Source organism: Microcebus murinus, chromosome 2 (assembly GCF_040939455.1).
Source record: "Microcebus murinus isolate Inina chromosome 2, M.murinus_Inina_mat1.0, whole genome shotgun sequence".
NCBI classification, from domain to species: Eukaryota; Metazoa; Chordata; class Mammalia; order Primates; family Cheirogaleidae; genus Microcebus; species Microcebus murinus.
The window spans coordinates 13967507-13987760 of NC_134105.1; the positions used below are offsets into that span (position 1 = coordinate 13967507).

Genomic DNA, 20254 nt, shown 5'->3' on the forward strand with positions numbered 1-20254 from the left:
GCTCCCTGTTGTGTTTTTTGTGGAAAGATTTTTAACTGTTGTTTCAATTTCTTAATTGGGTTATTTATGCCATCTTGAGTCAGTTTTGGCAAATTATTAATATTGTTTTAGGAATGTATACATTTAATCTACATTTTCAAATTTATTAGCATAAGGTCGTTTATAGCATTTTTTATTATATTCCTCTTTTCTGTAGTAACTGCCTACTCTCTCTCCTTCTCCCCATCCTCTCCCTCTTGTCTTTCTTGACTAATGTTGCCATAGGTTATTGACCTTTTTAAAGGACCAACTTGTGGCTTTGGTCTTCTCAGTTGAATCTCTGTTTTCTGTTTTGTTGATTTCTGCTCTTTATAATCTTTTAATTTCTTTTGGTTTCTTTTTTTTGACAGAAACCAAAGCTGGTTTCTTTCTTTCTTTTTTTTTTTTTTTCAAAGCTGGTTTCTAAATTGAACACTTAGCTCATTAATTTTTAACCTTTCTTTGCTGTGTTACACAATTTTTGATATGTGGTGCTTTTGCTAACATTCAGTTCTAAGTAATTTTAACTTTCTACTATGACTTTTCTTTGATCCATGAGTTATTTAGGGGTATTTTAACCTAAGTGTGTAGGTAATTCTTTTTCCTTTTAAAAACTTAACCTGTAGCTTAATTGCATTCTGGTCACAGAATGTGGACTCTGTGGAAACCTATTATTTAAGACTAGTTTTATGACCTGGTATGTGATTAATTTTTAAAATGTTTTCATGTTCCTGAAGAGAATGTGCTTACATACTTTGTTTCTACCATCCTACGTTTTTATTTCAATTTGTCCTGCTTTTTCTGCTTTATTACTTAAAAAAAATTATCTGTGCCTTTTCCCTGCAAAGACAAGATCAGCCTTTTCTTGTATTGCTTATCTTCCCGCTTCCCTTCAGTGCCCGTACCCTTCACTGACGGGCCTCCTTCAGCTGCCATGACCTCACGTTAACAATGTCTATGTTAAGTTATTTGCTCAGTCTTCAGATAACCTTTAGTGTCACCTGTGGAATTTGTTTCCATGACTCAAATAGTTCCTTCAAGATTGTAGGGTTTTTTCCCCCCAGGAGCCGAGGGGTGTCTTTTTGTACAAACCTGAGCCCTTTAATACTGTGACTTTTATTAACCTTAAATGACAGTTTAGCTGGATATAAAATTCTTAGTCAGGGGTAGTGGGTGGGCAGCATAAAAAAAATAAAATAAAATTCTTAGTTACATTTTTTTTCCCTTTGGCACTTTGGTGTATTTATTCACACAATTTGTAATATACTTACACAATTTTTTATAAGTGGAGTTTTTGTTATCATTCAGTTCTAAGTAATTTTAAATTTCTACTATGGCTTTTCTTTGATCCATGAGTTATTTTGGGGTGTATGAGCAATTGTCCTTTTAAAAACTTGTAACTTAATTAGACTCTGGTCACAGGATATAGGTTGAAAAACTTTGATATACAAATTTGATACTTATTCCTTTTGCAAGTATTACTGATTTCTTTTTCTCTAGACTTTTAGCATGTTTTTGTTGTCTTTTGTTATTCATTATGATATGTCTATGCGTAGGTTTTTCGTTATCTGTCATGCTTGGCATATTTTGGCCCTTTCAAACTGAGATCTTTCTGGCCAGGTATCTAAGCACTCCATCTGGGAGGCCAAGGTGGATCGCTTGAGGTCAGGAGTTCAAGACCAGCCTGTGCAACACAGCAAGACTCCATCTCTACAAAAAAATTAGCCAGGCATGGTGGTGCACACCTGTAGTCCCAGCTCCTCAGGAGGCTGAGGCAGGAGGGTTACTTGAGCCCAGGAGATGGAAGTGTAGTGGCTAAGATGACGTCACTGCACTCCAGTTGGGGCAACAGAGGGAGACTCTGTGTCAAGAAGATAAAATAAAAATAAAGCTCCTTTGAACATTCCGTACGAATCTTCATGTAGATATATTTTCATTTCTCTTGAGAAAATACTAGGGATAGAGTTGCTAGATCATGTGGTAAGTATGTAAAGTGTGAACTTTGTAAGAAACTACCAAACTCTTTTCCAAAGTAACTATGCTATTTAACACTCAATATATGAGACTTCTGAGTTTTTCTACATTTTTGCTAGTGTTTGGTTTTGCCGGTCTTTGATTTGTTTTTTGTGCTCATTGAGGGAGAAGAATTGATCAGCATTTTATTATCAACTTCAGGGAGATCTTTACTTACAAGATACAAGTCCTTTGTCAGCTATATGTATCGTGAATATTTTTGTGCTATTAATGTTTCTTGTCATTTCAGTTTTTTAATGGTAGCTTGATGTGAAGAGATTTCAAATTTTGATAAAGTCTAATTTATCATTTTTTTCTTTTGTGAAGTTCGTACTCTTTGCCTACCCCAAAGTCATGAAATATCCTTTTGCATGTTTCTAATGCTTGTTTTAATTTCCCAGTCCATCTGTTCCAATACAGCTGATTCCAGTGTTATCTCTAATCAGTTCATCTTTCATTAAGTCATCGTGCTCCTCGGATACCCTGTTCCTTAACTTGTAGCTCACTCCTCGGGGGATTTCAGCCATTCCGTTTGCTGCTGTGTCCTGGGAGAAGAATCTAAGCCTGACCTAGTCTTGCAGCTGCAGTGAGTGCAAGGAGACCACAGTGCCAGGGTGGAGATCCCCGGATGTCAGCAGCACTAGTTCCTCACATTTATCATGCAATGGGATTGGGCCTCCCTTCAGACCCCAGGGAGAAAGAGTGCGGGGACGGTGCCACATGCCAGCTCAGGATCCTCCAGCCCTCGGGGTCTGGTAGGGAAGGGGTAGTGTAGAGGCTGTAGAAGCCTGTTGGTCCCTTTTGTGTCCTGCAAGTCCACGTTGCTTGCTGTGCTGCCCTGATTTTATCTCAGCAGACCCTGGTGCTATCTGTCTGGGCTGCCGACTTCCAAGCGGGGGCACTGGCCTTGGTCGTTCCAGGACCCTCGTTGTATGTGTCGGGCCCCGGGCTTGTCTCAAAGAGGCAAGAGGAGAACTCAAACCTTGTCTTCTTTTCTGCAACATCCTCCACCACTCCAAAGACCATGCCCTACCTTTCCTCCTGCTGTAGCAAACCCCCCACCCTACACGCACCTAAAACGCATCTAAAACCCCCTTCCGTCTCCCCGGGAGATTGTGTTTTCCCCATCATTGCCTCGGTTTAGTGATCTTTCTCTCTGTCGCTACTTGGGAGTGAATTGAGAGGGCGGGTCTGGGAGCTGTGTGTCTTCCCTCTCTGTTAAGGGCAAGGGGTGCGTGCTCCCCGCCACCCCGCCCACGAGCCAGAGCACAGTGAATTCAAAAGAAAAAACACAGAAGGGTGAGAGATGCACTGGGGTCAGCAGTATTCGAGCAGATGGACCATGAATTTTAAATAAACATTAGAAACAGGCCAAAGAAATAAGGAAATATATTAGCAACATAAAACAGAACGAGAAAGTGGTTAACAAGTGGGAATGTTCAATATGAAAACCAGCCTCATCATCTGAACCTGCGGCAACCTTTGCACGCACCTTGCAGCTCGCCTTTCTCCAAAAAAGACGTTCGCGGCCACTGGACCTTTGCACAGGCTGTTCCCTCTGCGTAGATTTCCTTCCCTCTGCTTCCGAGGAAACACTTCCAGCACGCCCTCAAGGCTGCTTCCCTGATGCTGCTTCATGGTCCGGGCGATGCTCAGTGATGGCTTGGGGTTCTGGAGTCAGGAACCCGGGGTGCTTGTCCTGATCCTTCAACTAATTGGTTGTGTGACGTCGGGCAGGTCATGCTACCTCTCTGGACCTCAGGCTTCTCCTGGATCATTCCTAGAGTCCCTTTCAGCTCTGATGTGCTCAGCTTTGGTTAAGAGCACAGGCTCCAGACTGGGGCTGCCGCCATCCCTTCCTGGGTCAAGAACTTAATTGCTGTGTATCACTGAGCAGTTATTTCAACTCCAAAAGCCTCAGTTTCCTTAACCTAGCATAATGGTTAAGGAGCTTGTATTTTGGAGTTGGGCAGTCCGGGCTCCAAATCCCAGCTCTGCTGCTTCACTGCTGTGTGATCTCAGGCAAGTTACCTAACCTCTCTGTGTTTTATTTCCGCTTCTGTAAAATGGAAATGATACAAAGAGTACCTACCTCAGGGTTTAGGAGCCCAGTGAATGTTGCTATTATTCTGCTGGTGATAGTTGTTTTGCCACCATACAGACTTCTCCATGCAGTTTAATGAAATTTTTTTTTTTTTTTTTTTTGAGACAGAGTCTCACTTTGTTGTTCGGGCTAGAGTGCCATGGCATCAGCCTGGCTCACGGCAACCTCAAACTCCTGGGCTCAAGCGATCCTCCTGGCTCAGCCTCCCGAGTAGCTGGGACTACAGGCATGCGCCACCATGCCCGGATAATTTTTCCTGTATATTTTTAGCTGTCCATGTCCACGGCATTTTATCTTTACAACAACCCCAAAGTGAGGGCTGAACCTGATTCATAGATAAGGAAGCTGAAGCTCTAGACAAAGTTACTTTCAAAGCTGCACGGCCAGGACATAAACTGAGGTCCACGACTCCAAGGCCAAGGTCGTCCCGTCCACCGTGCCACAGGGTGTCTGCGGGACACGCAGGCGAGAAAGCTCCAAGCACAGCCCCCCGCCCGCTACACGTGTGTTCCAGCTGTCTGCCCTTGGCCACGTGCAAGATGTCTCTTGTAGGTTTTATGCATATGTGGGTTTTGTGATGGGCCAGCAGTCACAATAATTGAGGCGGAACAAGGGTGGGTGGGACAATTCGGGGCTCACGTGACCCAGGAGAGAGAGCAAAGGGGCTCCGGGAGAGGGAGGAGAGTTCCAGGAGGACACGGAGGCAGCAGCGAGGAGGATTGCGTTTCAACAAGCCCCGGGTAGAAGCTGGAGGCCGAGGCTGAGGGCGGGGGAGGGGAGGAGCAGTCCAGAGGGTGGCACCGGGCTGGACCCCAGTCCCCACCCCCGTGCACTCCTGAGGGTCTAGGCGTGTGGCCTCACCTCTCCCTCAGTTTCCTCACCTGCAAAAGGACTGCGAGAGCCGTCGGTTAGAGTGGGGGAGAGGGCACGTGGGCAATAGGCCGCCCTGGGCGAGGATCCAGCAGTGCTACTGGTGACAGTGACGTGCACGGACTTGGGGCTTAATCCTGAAGCCTTAGCCTCCTTATCCGCGATTTGGGGAGCTCATTCTCGGCTGCGTGGGATCTTTGAAAGGCAAGAGTGAGATGATTTCTTGGTGAGACCTTCTTCTGATCTCTCTGTTCAAAACTGCAAACGCCGCTCTCCTCCCCGCCTTCTTCTCCCGTGCACTTACCACCGCCTGGCGGTCTGCCGCTTTCATGCATTTCCCTGTGGTCTGCTCGCCCCACCAGCAGGGACTTGGGGTGTTCTGTTCAGCACCTAGAACAGCCCCTGGCAGATACCAGCTCCTCATTAAACAGCAGCCCCACGAATGCTGGTTGAATAAAATACAGGGAAGGCCTTAGGGTACAGGGGATGTTCCATCAACGCCAGCTGGACCCTAGAGATGCAGGTTAGGGACACGGGAGAGGCTGGGACGGCTCACATTTGAGAGCAGAGGGCTGTCCGTGAAGGAGACTGGAAATTTCGGGCTGGTGCTGGTTTCCTCTCTGGCCGCAGCCTGCAAGCAGCAAGGCCTACAGGCGCATAAGGCTGGGTGGCCCGGTGCGGAGTCAAGGCCTTCGGGCCAGGAAGCCAGTGACACTTGGCTTTCCTGTTTGCTTCAGCTTTTTAAACCACGCTCACTACTCCTCTAAGTGGAATAAACTGTCTCAAAGAAATGAGAGCCCCAGCTCCATCCCTGCCACCCCAATGGCTAGCAGAAAAAGCACTGGGCGTGGAGCCAGGCAGATCTGGGGACCTTGGGCAAGTCACCTCACCTCTCTGAGTCTCCATTTCCTCCTGTGAATTAGGTGCAGTGGCATTCCCCCCCTACACCGACCTCCTGGGGCTTTTGTGTAAAACCCAGTAGAAGTGTGAATTGTGACCGATCACTACTAGACTGAGGGGCCTGGAAGGCAGAGCTCGTACTGGTAACCCCTAGCACAGGGCCAGGCGCACGGTGGGCACTGGGAACTGGTGGCCAGAGAGCTTTAACCCGAACTGATGGCAGTCTGTGTGAGGGGAGAGGTCTGAGACTGCACCGAGTAGGGCTGTTAGGCAAATCCCGCCCAAGAACCTCCTATACCTCTGCAAGTTTATAGATTCTAAGTAGAAAAGCTACTTGTATGAAATTGGACTCTTATTTAACCACACACTTGAAACTTGTCAACCCACCGTTAGCTTGTTTGCAAGACTTTTCCTCTGGCAGAAACAGCTGGCTGAGTATGAATGAGCTGATGTGGTTGCTCACGATGTAAAGGGCTGAGAAAAACTGGGAGAACTGTAGTTCTGAGGTTAGCCTCTGTGCTCCAAGGAACAGGAAAGCCAAGGCAAACAACCAGTAAGAGTGATTGACTGGCTCATGTAACCGGGATTTTCAGAGGCAGGCTTCAGGCATGGCTGCATCCAGGAGCCCAAGGGATGTTGCCAAAGGCTCAGAGTCTCTGCCTCTCTCTGTTCTGCCTTCTGAGCAGTTGCTTCCTCTTCAGGATGCACACAGGGCCCCCCTAACCCCTCACACCCTCACTTCACACCTCCAGGTGAGGGTCTTCGGCTTAAGCCAATCAGGGCCCACTTTGAGCTGGGGGCAGGATCAGTCCCTCCTAAACCAGACTGAAAGGGGGGGAGGGTCGCTTCCCAAGGAAACCTTGCGGTATTGTTAGGAAGGGAAATGGATTCTGCGCGGCCAAAAATGATAGCAGACATTCACTTACAGTCACAGGAGGGGGCGCAGCGGAGAGCCATGGAGACATCGGCCCTGTACTTCACAACTCGTGCGTTTCCTTCTGAGAAGCTGACAGTGGAGGCCAGGGGAGTTTACTATCCCTGCTTTACAGACGGGGGAACAGCCCTTGAGCGTTTGGCCAGGACTCCGACCTGTAACCCTGCGCTGTCCCCCACTGATCTCGGTCCCTCTGTGTAAAACCCAGGGGATCCAGCCTGGGAGGGAGGGGACGTGGCTGGACCCCCTCCCCCTTTGTGGAGGGAGTGCTCCGTCTAGATACCGAGGTCCCCAGGGGCCACAGTCACATGACAGACCCAGAGGAGCCCGACGTGAGGACAGGTCACACGGGGGCAGCAGCTGGTGAGGGGTCCCCGCTGCCAAGGTGCCCTCCTGCCCCACCCATGCACGGCGGCGGGGGGAGGTCACATGGCCGCGCTAACGTGGGCTCCCTGTGCCCGGGGCGGCTGGGGCATCGGGTCTGCCGTGGGCGACGCAGGATGTCCTGGCACGTGACCGGGTGGGGTGGCGAGTACACTGGATGCGGAGCCAGACGGGCCTGGCCCAGATCCCGGCTCTCCCACGCGGCTGCTGTGTGACCCTGCACCTCCCGCCCCTTTCTGAGCCTCAGTGTTCTCTCCCGACCCAGAGCTGGTGACTCCCACCTCCCTGGAAGCGCAAGACAGGCGGCTCGCCCCCAGCATGCGGTAGGTCTCTGAGGGTTTCTCCCTTTCCCTCTTCGCAGTGTCCTGTTAATGGCTGTGCGACCTTGGCCAAGTTACTTAACTTCTCTGTTGGGAGCAACGATAGCACCTCCCTTGTCGTGTTAGTGTGGGGACTAGATAATTGATGTGTGCAAAGCGCTTAGAACAGTTCCGGGCACTGTCCTTGTCTCTGTGACTCTTGGCTAACATTCGCTGTGTGATAGGGCCAGGTCATAGGCCTTTCATGCATTGTTTAGTGCGCTGAACTCTCGTTCTCACCACGGCACACTGACATAGGCACTCGCTGTGTCAATCCCCTTTGATTTGTGGGGAAACCGAGGCCCAGGAACGGGGCCGGGGAGGTCTGCTGAGCTGCATGCCCGTGGGCAGGACCCTCTCCTTCACCGGCCCTGGCTCCCTGTCTGGGGGTCGCGCCGTCAGCCCCGTCCCGCTATGTCCCAGGTCACCGTGAACATCAGAGGCCTCCGTGGGCTGGCTGGAACGCTGTCAGGGAATGCGAGGAACGCCGTTATCGGGAGCCCAGCTGCACCGAGCACTATCTCTGGGAACGTCTGTGTCCTTCCTGCTGTGACATGGGCCCCTGTGCATGCCACCCAGGCACTCTGCTTGTGCTGGCCACGGCCCAGCAGGTTACGAGCTCACTGTCCACTTCCCCATGGCCCAGAGCGCCTGTGTGTGGCCCTCTGCGGAACGGACACGTCCTCCCCACGGATGTCAGGGTGGGACGTGGGGAGGGCCGTGGTCGGCCAGTGCCCTGCTGTGAGCTGACGCAGGGGACAGTGGGAGAGAACGGGCATGTCCAGGTCACCCACCTGGCCCAAGTGAAGCCAGGTCTGGACCTGAGGTCCTCCTCTTCCCCCTACGGCTAGTCCCAAGTGATTTGCACTGCAGGGTGGGCCACAAGGTGCTGCGCAAAGACAGGGACTCGGACCCAGTCGGTCCTAGGTGTGACTCTCACTGTGTGACCTTGGGCAAGTCCCCTCACCTCTCTGCTGTAAAGTGGGGTAAGGCGAAGGCCTCCCCTGGGGGCTGCGATACAGATGTGAAGTGACATTCGGGAAGACAGCGTGGTGAGTGAGTCAGAGTAGCTGCCTCTGATCCACGTATCTGCAAATGCATAACGTGCATGTGAAACGGACGTATTGCAGATGCAGCAAGCGGTGGCTTGCTTCCTGTCTTGCCTGCTGCTTTAGGAATTTACTTGGTCCTGGGAGATTGAAACACCCACAAGTAAGCTCGAATTCTGGCTCGGTCACTTTCTGGCTGTGTGACCTTGGGCAAGCTACTTAACCTCTCTGTGCTTCTGTTTTGTCATCTGTAAGATGGGGATAATAATAGTGCCTACCTTGTAGATGTTTGTGGAGATTAAATTAGTTAAAACAGGTAAAGGTGGCCGGGAGCCATGGCTCACGCCTGTAATCCTAGCACTCTGGAAGGCCGATGTGGGAGGATTGCTAGAGGTCAGGAGTTTGAGACCAGCCTGAGCAAGAGTGAGACCCTGTCTCTATCAAAAACAGAAAAATTAGCCAGGCGTAGTGGTGTGCGCCTGTAGTCACAGCTACTCGGGAGGCTGAGTCTGGAGGATCGCTTGAACCCAGGAGTTTGAGGCTGCAGTGAGCTATGAGGACACCACTGCAGTCTAGCCCAGGCAACAGAGCGAGACTCTATCTCAAAAAGAAAAAAGAGAACAGGTAAAGGCTATGAAAAAATTTGCTCTTATTAAGAATACAATGACAAAATGTGTAAAATAAGGATTTTTCTAAAATAGTCTCAGTTTGAAATGTTCTCTTCAGTTGGCACAAATCACTGATGCCTGGAAGTCTGGGATGTTGGCGTCCGTGCTGTGCCTCCAGCACTGCCTTGTCCTTCTGGTAATTGCCCCAAAATCCTTACTGATTAGCGGGGAGACCTAGCCTGCCTCTGGGCTGTGTGCGGCTGGGGAGGTCGTGCACCCTCTCTGTGCCTGCCTTTTCTTGGCGTGGTTGTGAGGGCAAGGTGGGACAGCGCGTCTCCTGGTACTGGGGAGGCCCCGCTGCAGGGCGCCGAGTGAAGCCAGCAGGAGGGGTTGGCAAGCCCCTCAGACACAGCCCCGCCCCGCCCCCTTGCCCGTTCTGCTTGCAGGCTTGGCCCAGAGTGAGATGGCCTGAGACATAGCACATTCTCTGCGGGATGGCAGAAGCCCGTGTGTCCACAATGCAGCCATCCCTGTCCCTCCCCTCTCAGTGCTCAGCCTCAGGCCACTGTGTCTCTGGGCCCTGTGTCCTCCCCAGCCTCCCTGCTACTGTCCCTCTCTCCTGCCACCGGTCCTCTGGCTTCAGTCCTCTGCACACAGAGCCGATTGGTGGCATCAAGGCTGGTGCCCCAGGGAGCCCCAGAGAAGCTTTGGCTCCAGAATCAGATCCTGGGACTTCTGCTTCCTGCTCCGCTGTATGAGGCTCAGCGTCCTCACCTGTAAAATGGGCTGGCAATGGGGCGTGTAAGTGAGGTGGGGTGTGTAGGGGGCCGGCTCTTGACCAGGCCGTGCTCGGGGGCAAAGCCCTTTGCGGTGGGTGCAGGCCCTCCTGCCCCCCACGTCCTGCGCAGCAAGCTGCCCGAGCCTTCCCCCCCCCCCCCCCCGCCCCCGACCTTGGGCACTGCGCAGCCTGCGCCCTGGCCTCGCGCCCTGGCTCCTCCTGGCAGGAGCATCTCTCTGCTCATCTCAGCCCTGCCAGCCCTCCCGCCGGGCTTGGTCCCACCCCTCCGTGGAAACTTCTGGCTGCACCCTGGCCTGGGTGTTCTCGCCTTCCCTCCAAGAGGGAAAGAAAGCGGCAGCCTACCTGTGGGTTGTTTCTTCCCACGTGAAAGTGTGTGTGTGAGAGAGAGAGAGAACTCAAGGGAGGGAGGGGAGAGGGAGACACGGAGCCCCTTGACACAGAACTGGGACCTCCGTCCCTTAATGAAATGTCCTCTAAGGGGAGCAGCTCAGCGGGCAGGTGAGCCTTTGGTTTCTAGAGTCTTAGAGCTGGAAAGACCTCATGGGCCTTCCCGCCAGGCAGGTGTGTGGACACCCAGGGACAATGGCGGCGTGGCTGGCGGGTGGGGAAGGGCCCGTCCACTGTCAGCCTCTTGCCCGTCTCTGCCCATCAGTCACGTGCCCCGCTTGCTCTCCCCGCCCCATAATCGCAGCTACTGGGGACATTCACTCCACACCTCCCGTGTCCCAGGCCCTGTTTTCAGCCTCTGCGTGCAGGACGTCATCCTTACGACCACCCTGTGGCTTCTGTCAGGCACGGGGGGAACGTCATCTGCCCTGACCTGCCCAGCTGGCGAGGGCCGGAGGCAGGACGGGGCCCCAGACAGCTGGGCTCCAGAGCCTGCCCTGCCGCTGCTGAGTGGCCTTCCCAGCCCCCTCCCTCTGACCCCGCTGTCCTTCCACCCACATTCCCTGCCGGCCAGGGCTGCCACCAGCCGTCTAGGAGCTCAGGCCGTGGTGAGGGGGCGACACCCCTTGGTTCTCTAGGACTCTGGTAAACGCCACCAGTGTCCTCAGGGCCCTGGGTTCTGGGTGCCTGGGAGGAGCCGCGGCTGCCGCCTGGGCTGGGTGCGGGTGCAGAGCGGAGGCTGAGGCGGAAGGATGAGGGAAGGATTTACCCAGTTGGCAGCAGGGAACATTCCAGGCCTGGGGACGCCATGTGCAGAGGTGTTGAGGCTGGGGGTGCTCAGGTGACAGCTGGCTTCTTGAGCCCTGAGATGCATGGCTTGCCACCTAGGCCCCCCCTTCTACTTCTGTTTCCCACCAGTACGGGGTGCTGTCAGCAACCAGAAGTCTGAGCCTTGCTGTATCCCCAGCACCTGGCACACGGCCCTCTAGGGAAGTCCCGCCTTGAATCTGACCTGCAGCCCACTCTGACCACCACACATTCCTTCCTAAGCCCTTCACTGAGTGGCCACTTCGTGGCAGCCATAAATAACTTCCGCCAGTGAATGAATTAAGTCCTGGCCAGCAAGGCTTGCCAGAGTCGCTGGGCTTGGTCGAGGGAGGAATTCCACGTCCTGTCCCTGTGACCCTGCAGCTGAGACGTTACTGGGCTGGTCTTGAGCAGGGCGCCCTTCCTGGGCAGCTGCTGCAGGAGCCTGCCAGCCCCCATGATGTTCCCCATGCCCACGGGGACACAGGGCTTCTCTCCGGCCACGGCTCCTTGGAAGAGCCCAGAAGGCCCAGCTCGCAGCCCAGGGGACACTGATTGTTCCCTGTGTGTGTCTCAGGAGGAGCAGCTGGGAGACACGGGGTCTCCACATTGTGAGTCCCACCAGCTACAGGCTGGGGAGCTCAAGGTGACACTCCCTGGGTCTCATGTCCATGTTAGGCTGGGTGGCAGAGCTTTTGAGGGTGTCCTGGGAGCAGGCCCAGGAGCTGGGAGTGGGGAGGTTGCCTGGGTGAGCTGGAGGGGGGAGACAGCTTAGCAGGGGTGTCCCTGGGCAGGCCCCATGTGGAAGGCTGTGCAAGGCCTGGCTTTGCTCCTGCCATCTCTGTGACCCTGGGCCACCTCACTGCGGCCAAGTGGGCCTCCCTTCCCCAGCTCTGTCTCACTCTCGAGTGTTAATGAGGGTTGATTCAGAGATGCAGGACCAGCCCAGCCTCCAACAGCTGGGAAGTGATGGAGCCTGGGCTTGGGCCAGACTTGTTGACTGTGTGACAGTTGACCCAGTGACTTCATTGCTGAGCCTCAGTTTCCCCATCTGTGAATGGGGCTAATAACCCCCACCCCACTCTGCCAGCATCACTGGGATGTGGTGAGGATCTGGTACAATCTGATGTAAGGAAGTGCTGAGAAAGGAGTGTTTAATGGAGTAACGGGCTTAGTTTTCCTGTTATCACAGTAAGCTCAGTGGCCGCCTGGGGTCAGGAAGAGGGGACCTCTGTTGTCACCCAGAGGGTGCCAGCATCTCCCCCTGACCTTGGGTGCTTTGTGCCTCGGCGTTCGAGGTGTACCAGGAGGCAGGAAGCTTGACCAGAAAAGGCCTGGTCTAACAGGCACACAGCTGTGTGTGTAGCCAGTGGCTTTACCTCTCTGAGCCTCAGTTTCTGAATCTGTGGGATGGGAACCACAATCACTCTTGTGCCTTCATGGCATGTGCTAGGGGACCCAAGAGAGACTGGGGTCAGCCGTGGAAGGAGAAAGGGCCCCCCTTGCAGGCAGCAGCTCCTCCTCCCCAGCTGGGCTGTGCTGACTCTCAGATGACTGCTGGCTGCAGGCCAACGCCTGGCAGAGCTGGACTGACGCCTCCCTGCCCCGCTGCAGGGCTGGTGCCATCCAGTTCTGAGCAGTGCAGGGCAGGGGTAAGGGCATGAGCTGGGGAGGCCAGCAGATTTGGGTTCCAATCCTGACTCCACCACTGCACCTCTGAGCTTCTTTTTCCTTATTTGCAAACAGGTATGCTAGTACCTAGCTCAAAGGGGCCCGGCACACAGTAGGTGCTCAATAAGAGCAGTTGCTTTTATTCTGGACATGGGTGCGTCACTCTGGCTGGGGTCAGTGCCAACTCAGATTCCTGGGGTTGTAAATGGGCTGAAACCACTACTGCTGTTAGGGAAAAACCTACTGTGGCCCCAGCCAGGGGGGGTCCCTTCCTTCTGTGCTTCCACCCACCAAGGTGCCTGGGACAATGCCTGGCACATAGTAGGTGCTTTGTCTACACTGGCCCGTCAGTAATCTCCAGGCAGAGACTGTGTCTGTCCTGGTCCCTACTGTTTCCTTAGATCCTAGAATAGAGCTCGGTACACAGCAGGTACTCAGTAAATGTTTAGAAGTGAGGAATAAATTAAAAAGTTGAATGAGGCTGGGTACAGTGCTCGCACCTGTTATCCTAGCACTTTGGGAGGCCAAGGCAGGAGGATTGCTTGAGCCCAGGAATTCTAGACCAGCCTGGGCAACACAGTGAGACCCCACCTCTACAAAATTAAAAATTAAAAAATTAGCCACACTGGGCATGATGGTTTATGCCTGTAATCCTAGCACTCTGGGAAGCCAAGGCAGGAGGATCACTTGAGCCCAGGAGTTCAAGACCAGCCTGAGCAAGAGTGAGACCCTGTCTCTACTAAAAATAGAAAAATTAACTCGGTATAATGGCACACACCTGTAGTTCCAGCCACTGGGGAGGCTGAGGTGGGAGGCTTGCTTGAGCCCAGGTGTTCGAGGTTACACTGAGCTATGATCAAGCCACTGTACTCCAGCTTGGGTGACATCTCTTAAAACAAGAAAGTTGAGTGCACAAGCACGAGGCCCTCCCACCAGGACTCAGCTGGAGGAGGGGCGCGTCACGGGCCAACCCCCCCATTTCTTCCCTCCCGACTAATCTGCAAAGATTATCTTGGAGATAAAGCAGGTTACTGCCACTGACCCAGGGCTTTGGAGCCAGCATCCAAGGCCAGTGAGACGGGGTGTGTATAGGGTCTGGTGGCCATTCCTGGGGGTCCTCTTTGTTCCAAGATGGCCTTCCTGTACCCCAGCCTGGACGTGATCCTCACAACAGGCCTCAGCCTCCTCCTTCTGGGGGTGGCCCTGGGGCTGCTGTGCTTCTTCACCTGCCGCCTGGCCAGGCCGCTCAGGTAGGAGGACTTGCCCGACCCCACCCCTTCCCTGCCCCAGGCTCCTCCCACCTCTGTTTGTTCTGGTGGGGTAGAGCAAATGGGGGTGCTACTGATCTCACCTACCCTTCATGGAGAGGAGACTGAGACCGGGAGAGGTTGAGCCCTGGAGTCAGCCTGGGTTGGAACAGCTCTTGGTCGCAGAACAGCCAGCCCCTCTGCTCAGTTTCCCAAGCTATGAAACGAGGGCCGATAATACTTGTTGTAAGATCGTGGATGTAAACAGCCGCAGTGGGGTGCAATGTGAGTGCCCAAGAAACGATGAAGACTGTGTCCTATTAGTCAGTCACTTGCCCTGGAGCTTTTGAGAGCTAGGCCAAGGCTGGCTGTTTGCTGACTCCAAGGCGCTCCTGTGCCTTCTGCCCCAGGTTGTTGAGTCAGTGCTCAGGGCCAAGGCCTGGCCCCTCTGCCCCCTCCCCTGGCCTGCCAAGTAGCTAGCTGCTCCTTCTCCAGAGCCAGAGCCCGGCCAGGGCTCCTGCACACTTGTCATAAATAATCAGGCCACGTAGCCGGGAGCCTGGCAGAGAGGTCTGGCTGGGAGGTGTGGGGTGCCAATGGGGCTGGCACACACCCCAGGCCCCATTCCAAGCTGGTAGAGCATTGGCAAAGGATAGTGGGCAGCCGGGGCCCCCGCAGCCCCAGGCTGGGCCCCGCGGAGCTTGTCACCCAGGCCTGCCAGGGGGCAACCCTGGGAGCCTTGGGGTGGGGGAGGGGTTTGAGAGGCAGAGCCAGCAGGGAGGCTGTGCCTTTGAGGGGTCCCCTCCCTGTCCTGGGCAGAGGCAATGGGAGAAGGCACCTGTCTCTGGGCCAGACCCATCTCAATGCTTGTCCCTGGGACCAAAATTCAGAGCATCCCTGCCCGAACCATCGGCATTTACAGAGCGGCCACTGTGTGCACGGGGTCAAGGCTACAGAGATGGCTAAGATGGTGTTGACTGTCACCAAGCTTCAGTCTCATCTGTGTTGGACCCTAGGTGTGGAGAGTAGAGTAAGGTCTCTGTGTCAGTGTGTGATACACTGTCATGAATTCTCAGCTCTTGTTTTATTTATTCATTTTCTCCTTCATCCGTGCTCCCTGCCCTGCACTAACATACCCACGGCTCCCCTAAGGGTCCCCATGCTAATGTATTTAATATGTCTTTGAATTTGTACGTGTCCTTGTAAATTACCCAGCGCAGCGTTCTGTTGTGGGCGTGGTCTGCGTTTCCATACAGGAGGCTGCGTTTCAGTCTTCTGATGCCTCACTCAGTCCATGTCTTTAGGTTCTGTCTATGCTGCTGTTTTGACATCTATTCTAGTTTTTTGTTGTTTTGTGGGTTTTTTTGGAGACAGAGTCTCATTCTATTGCCTGGGCTAGAGTGCCGTGGCGTCAGCCTAGCTCACAGCAACCTCAAACTCCTGTCTCAGTCTCCCAGGTAGCTGGGACTACAGGTGGCACCACCATTGCCGGCTAATTTTTTCTATTTTTAGTAGAAACGGGGTCTCGCTCTTGCTCAGGCTGGTCTCGAACTCCTGAGCTCAAGCAATCCTCCCGCCTCGGCCTCTATTCTAGTTTTGATACCACTGCCACAAGACATGCCCTCCACCCTTTGCTAATCCCTTCCCCTCACTGTGGACCGAGAGGTCGCCCGCAGCGCCTCATAACCATAAAACCAGCATTAAAGAGAATTTGCCAAAAGTTTCTCCGGTAAGTATGATGGTTTCCATAGGGTTTTGGCGTGAAGGCTTTATCAGGTTAAAGAAATGCTTTTCAGTACCTGGTTTTCTGCGGGCTTTTGTCATACAGTTGTCTATGTCCCCATTCCCTCCCCCTAGATGTCTCGCCAAGTTTTATCAAGGCTTTAACTGTCACCTGTGCGCCCGACTCCTGGGTTTATCTCTCTAACCAAGACCTCTCCCAGAGGCCAGACTCACATATCCAACTGCCTGCTTGATGTTCCCGCTTCTAAAGGATGCCTCAACTCGACACATCCAAAACCAAGTTCCCGACCCGCCTCGCATCTCAAAATGCCACCCCAAAGGCTGCTTTATTCTTACGATCGGGAACAGGGTAGGGATGTCCACTTCTGGCACCCAGATCAATAAGCAGGTCACTTCACCGGCACCTCAGAGGTCTCCACACCCCCCGGGTGGGGGTCCTCATCCATCTTCTGACACCCTAGGTTAGCGTTCCCCCGTCTGTCGCTGGAATCACGTAAGCGCCCTTGGGTCTGGCTTCCTCTACTCAGCCTTGCCTTGCTGAGGTTTGCTCATGTTGCGTGGAGTTGCAGGTCCGGCTCAGTGCTGTGGGGTTGTGCGCTGTGGGCACGGTGCGTCTACCCAGCCTGCTGCACGTGGGCGCGGTTAGGAAGCCCTGGTGAACAGGGCTGGTGGGCACGCTGTGTCGGAGAGGAGCGGGTGGGGGGCACAGGTAGGATGTGCAGCTTTGGATCCGCCAGTCCTCCTGGGCAGCCGGCACGCGCCTCCGCAGGAACAGCCTCGCTGACGCTTGCACTGTCTGCACACGCAGAGGAGGAAGAAGTTCGATGATTCTTCCCTTCCCCCTACCTCCTTCCTCGGCGCCCTGGCTTCTGCCCGCTGTAAATATCTACTGTGCCAAGCGCGGGCAGTGTGTTGGCCGAGAGGGACCAGGGGAGAATTATTGCTTTCAGAACAGGGAGGGACACGCAGTGATTGACGTGGCATGTTCAGAGGTAGTACATGGGAATGAGGGACCATCCTGGAGGCTTCCTGAAAGAGGTGACTTCAGTTTTTAAGTGATTTTAAATAATACCTTAGTGTGTTAATATTTATGTTAATATTTAATAACATTTTTCTGGTTTTAGGATTTGCTTATAGAAATCTTTGGAAACTGAAGGGGAATTAAAAAAACATAGAAATCATCTGAAATTCCACCCCTCAGTTAAAAGTGGGGTTAGATGTTAGATGTATGATATTTTCCTTCCAATTTTCGCTCTGTGTCCCCCAGCCCCTGCTCTAGAGGCCGTGCCTGGGGCTCAGGGGTGCAGCTTGCACGTTTTTAAGATTGAATCAAGATCCCCTTTTCCAGTGGTAGTGGTTTCTTTTTTTTTTTTCTTTCAAAACATTTTTTATTCTGTTTGTCATCGGCACAGTTGTACTAGCACGATTTCTTATCTATTGCAACACGTTTCTGATGAGAGAGTGGGTATTACTGCCATTTCCCACAACAAATGGAATCATCATTTATTACCAGGGAAACTCTTGCCGTGGAAAATTGTTCAGCTTCCAGTAAGGCTCATGCACAACAGGGTTACTACAGTTCTCAGCTGCCAGCGGGGTTGTCCCTTGCGATGCTAACAGGACGACCGCAACTTAAAAACATTCTCTGTGCTCCTTATAGGCAACGTGAAAAACTCAAAAAAATTAAAAGAGAAGGAAACGATCATTCAGAGAAAACCACAGTTAATGTGTCAGTGCATTTCCTTCCAGTCTTTTTTTTTTTTTTTTTTTGTATAACATTGTTTAACTATTACGAAGGCAATGCTGTGTACCAGCACAGAAGACACCTTGTGAAATGCGGAAAAGATAATGAAAAAAATCAGAGTCATCTGTGACATGATGAAATGGCCACCCTTACCGGCCAGTCCCTTCCCGTATGTGCCTCTTGCCGTTTTTATACCTCTTACCACAAATGACAAGCTATAGAAGAGAATGTAGCAAATGTATGTGTCCTGTAAGGGCAAATGACGCTGTACGAAAGGATGAGCTCTTGGTTTTGTCCCTGATGTGCTTGGGACACAGATAATTAAAAGGCCGAAGACTAGTGTTCTAGACAGGGCTTGTTAAGATGTGGTTCATGAGGCAACAGCCCGGGCATCTCCTGGGAGCTTATTAGAAATACCGTCGGAAACTGGGGGTAAGCCCGAGAGGAGCCCGTGCAGAGATGCTGGCGCTGCAGTTGGAGAAGCAATGCACAGTGCTTGGACTCGGAGCTGGTGGGCTTTGGATGGATTGAAAGTGGGAGTTCATTTGGGAAATGGGAGGGGACTACTCTGCAGCATGGAGTGCATTGATTCTTTCACAACCCTCTGGGTGATCAAGCCTCCTAAGAGAGGGACCACCTAGGTTTGGCAACCCAGTGTCTAGCCCCATGCCTGGTCTGTAATAAGTGCTCAACTAATACTTGTTGAATGAACCAAGGAATGAATAAGTGCATGAAAAATGATCTCTGGAGCTGTGCCCCACCTGTCTTTTTTTTTCTTTTTGATTTCTAGGATTGGAACATCAGTTAACATCTGACCACTGCCAGCACACCCCCTCCCACCTACGTCAGTCACATCTCTGGGCTCCAGAGACGAAGCAGGTCTTGGGTGCACCATGATTTCAGCATTCTTAGTACTGGCCATTGGCACCTGCCTTGCCAACTCCTTAGTGCCAGGTAGGATTGGGGGCACAGGTGGAGGGAGGAGTAGACCTGGTACAGGTGGAGTAGGATGAGGGCAGTGTCTGCGTTCAAGGTCATGGAACCATCAAAGTATTTAAGAGCTGAAAACAGTGTTCAGAGCAGGAAATCTAGCTCTGCTACTGCGTGTGTTAGTGTTTATATGTTACCCCTTTTCCCTTTATATTGTCCTGTTCTTTCATTGGGGTTTCTATTTTTCTCTTTTATCTCTAATAATCTAAAATATAATTCTAGAGTCTCTTCCAAGTCTTGGTTGCTAAGTCTCCTGTTGGCGTTATCTGCCTACCTTCCCTCATGGCAGCACATTTTCTTATATTTGTAGTTCTTGCTTGTGAACTCTTCTGCAGTAGGAGTTTGCTTTGCTTTTCTGGTGGAGACTCACGTGGAGGTGTCCCTACAGTAGAGTAAGGTGTGTGATTCTTCAGGGCCCTAGGGGTTCAACCGATTCTAGACACGTTTTTATGTTAATTTCTCAGTTTGCAATTCTTACACTGTGAATCCAGACCCCCATTTAGACCTGGCTCAGATTTGGGCCTGTCTTCCCCGTCCTTCCTGTAGCACCAAACCGAAATGTGCGCACTGAAACACCTTCCGCCTACCCCCGCCTCTGCGCTGACGTCCGAGCTTCCTGCGCACGGGCTGCTGTGTACCCCACTGGTTCAGGCTTCCCTCTTAAATTTTCCCTCCTGGGGATGTTCCTTCCCTCTTTTCTTCCTTTTTCAAACTCTATGCTGTTTTTAATTGTTTGTTTTCAGCATTTTGGTATCTGTAGTCAGAGAGGGGGCACCCTCTTCTGCTCGAGCTGTCACATGGCTGGAAGTCCCCATCTGCCTTCCCTGAGCCTCAAGTTCTCCATCTGTCTAGTGGAGATAATAAATAATTCCTTCTCCTTAGGGCTCCCGTGAGAATTGCATGGGACGGTCACAGTGGCTGGCAAGAGTGGGTGCTCAATGAATGTTTATCTCTTCTCTTAGGAAGACTATAGTTCAATACATGAGATTGGGGTGCAGGGGGGGGGACTGACCCAGCAAGCCAGTAGCCGAGGTGGGACAGACCTGAGCTGCAGGACTCTCCTCTGAGAGCCCACAAGGCCTTCCTGTGTGCATCTTTGGGGACCCTAGGTCACTCTGGGAAGGGGTCCCTCCTTTCTCAGCACACACAATCCACTTGGGTGAAAGTTCATCTCATGGATGAAAAGATGAAAGCGACAAAATGAAAAACCTTCAACTATTCAGCAATTCAACTTTGTGTACCTGTTTCATTTTACCCATTTTGCTGGGTATGTAGTAGTAGTATGTTGTGTTTTGTTTTTATTCTTTTAAATTAGGTATAACTTACCTAAAGAGTAACAAAGAGCACAAATCTTAAATGGATAGCATGATGAATTTTTACATAAATTTGTACACTAGTAATGGGACATCAGTAGCCTTCTGTGTGCCCCTCCCAACCAAACCCCACCCCCTGCCAAAGGAAACGGGCCAGGCCTACTCCTGCCGCCGTAGACTCATTTTGTCTGCTTTAAACTTGAACTTGAGATGATGAATCATACAGTCTGTACTGATAAGCACTCTTTCCACCTAGCATTGGCTCGTGAGCATTTGCGCGTGTCTTCTAATAGTCTCCAAAACAGTGGCCTCCT

The 20254-nt window shown here is 52.2% G+C and overlaps 1 protein-coding gene across 3 annotated transcripts in view; it reads left to right on the forward strand.

Annotated features, from left to right (window-relative positions):
* Positions 1-20254, forward strand: part of ALPL (alkaline phosphatase, biomineralization associated) — a 57873-nt gene that overhangs the window by 20422 nt on the left and 17197 nt on the right. For 2 of the 3 annotated variants that reach the window (XM_012768705.3, XM_012768704.3), the window contains exon 2: positions 18428-18591. In XM_012768705.3, coding sequence (XP_012624159.1) covers positions 18531-18591 — 61 coding nt within the window. In that variant the 5' untranslated portion in view covers positions 18428-18530. Of the gene's footprint in view, positions 1-17849; positions 18070-18427; positions 18592-20254 lie in introns of those variants that run through there. The other variant, XM_012768707.3, reaches the window with a different exon arrangement.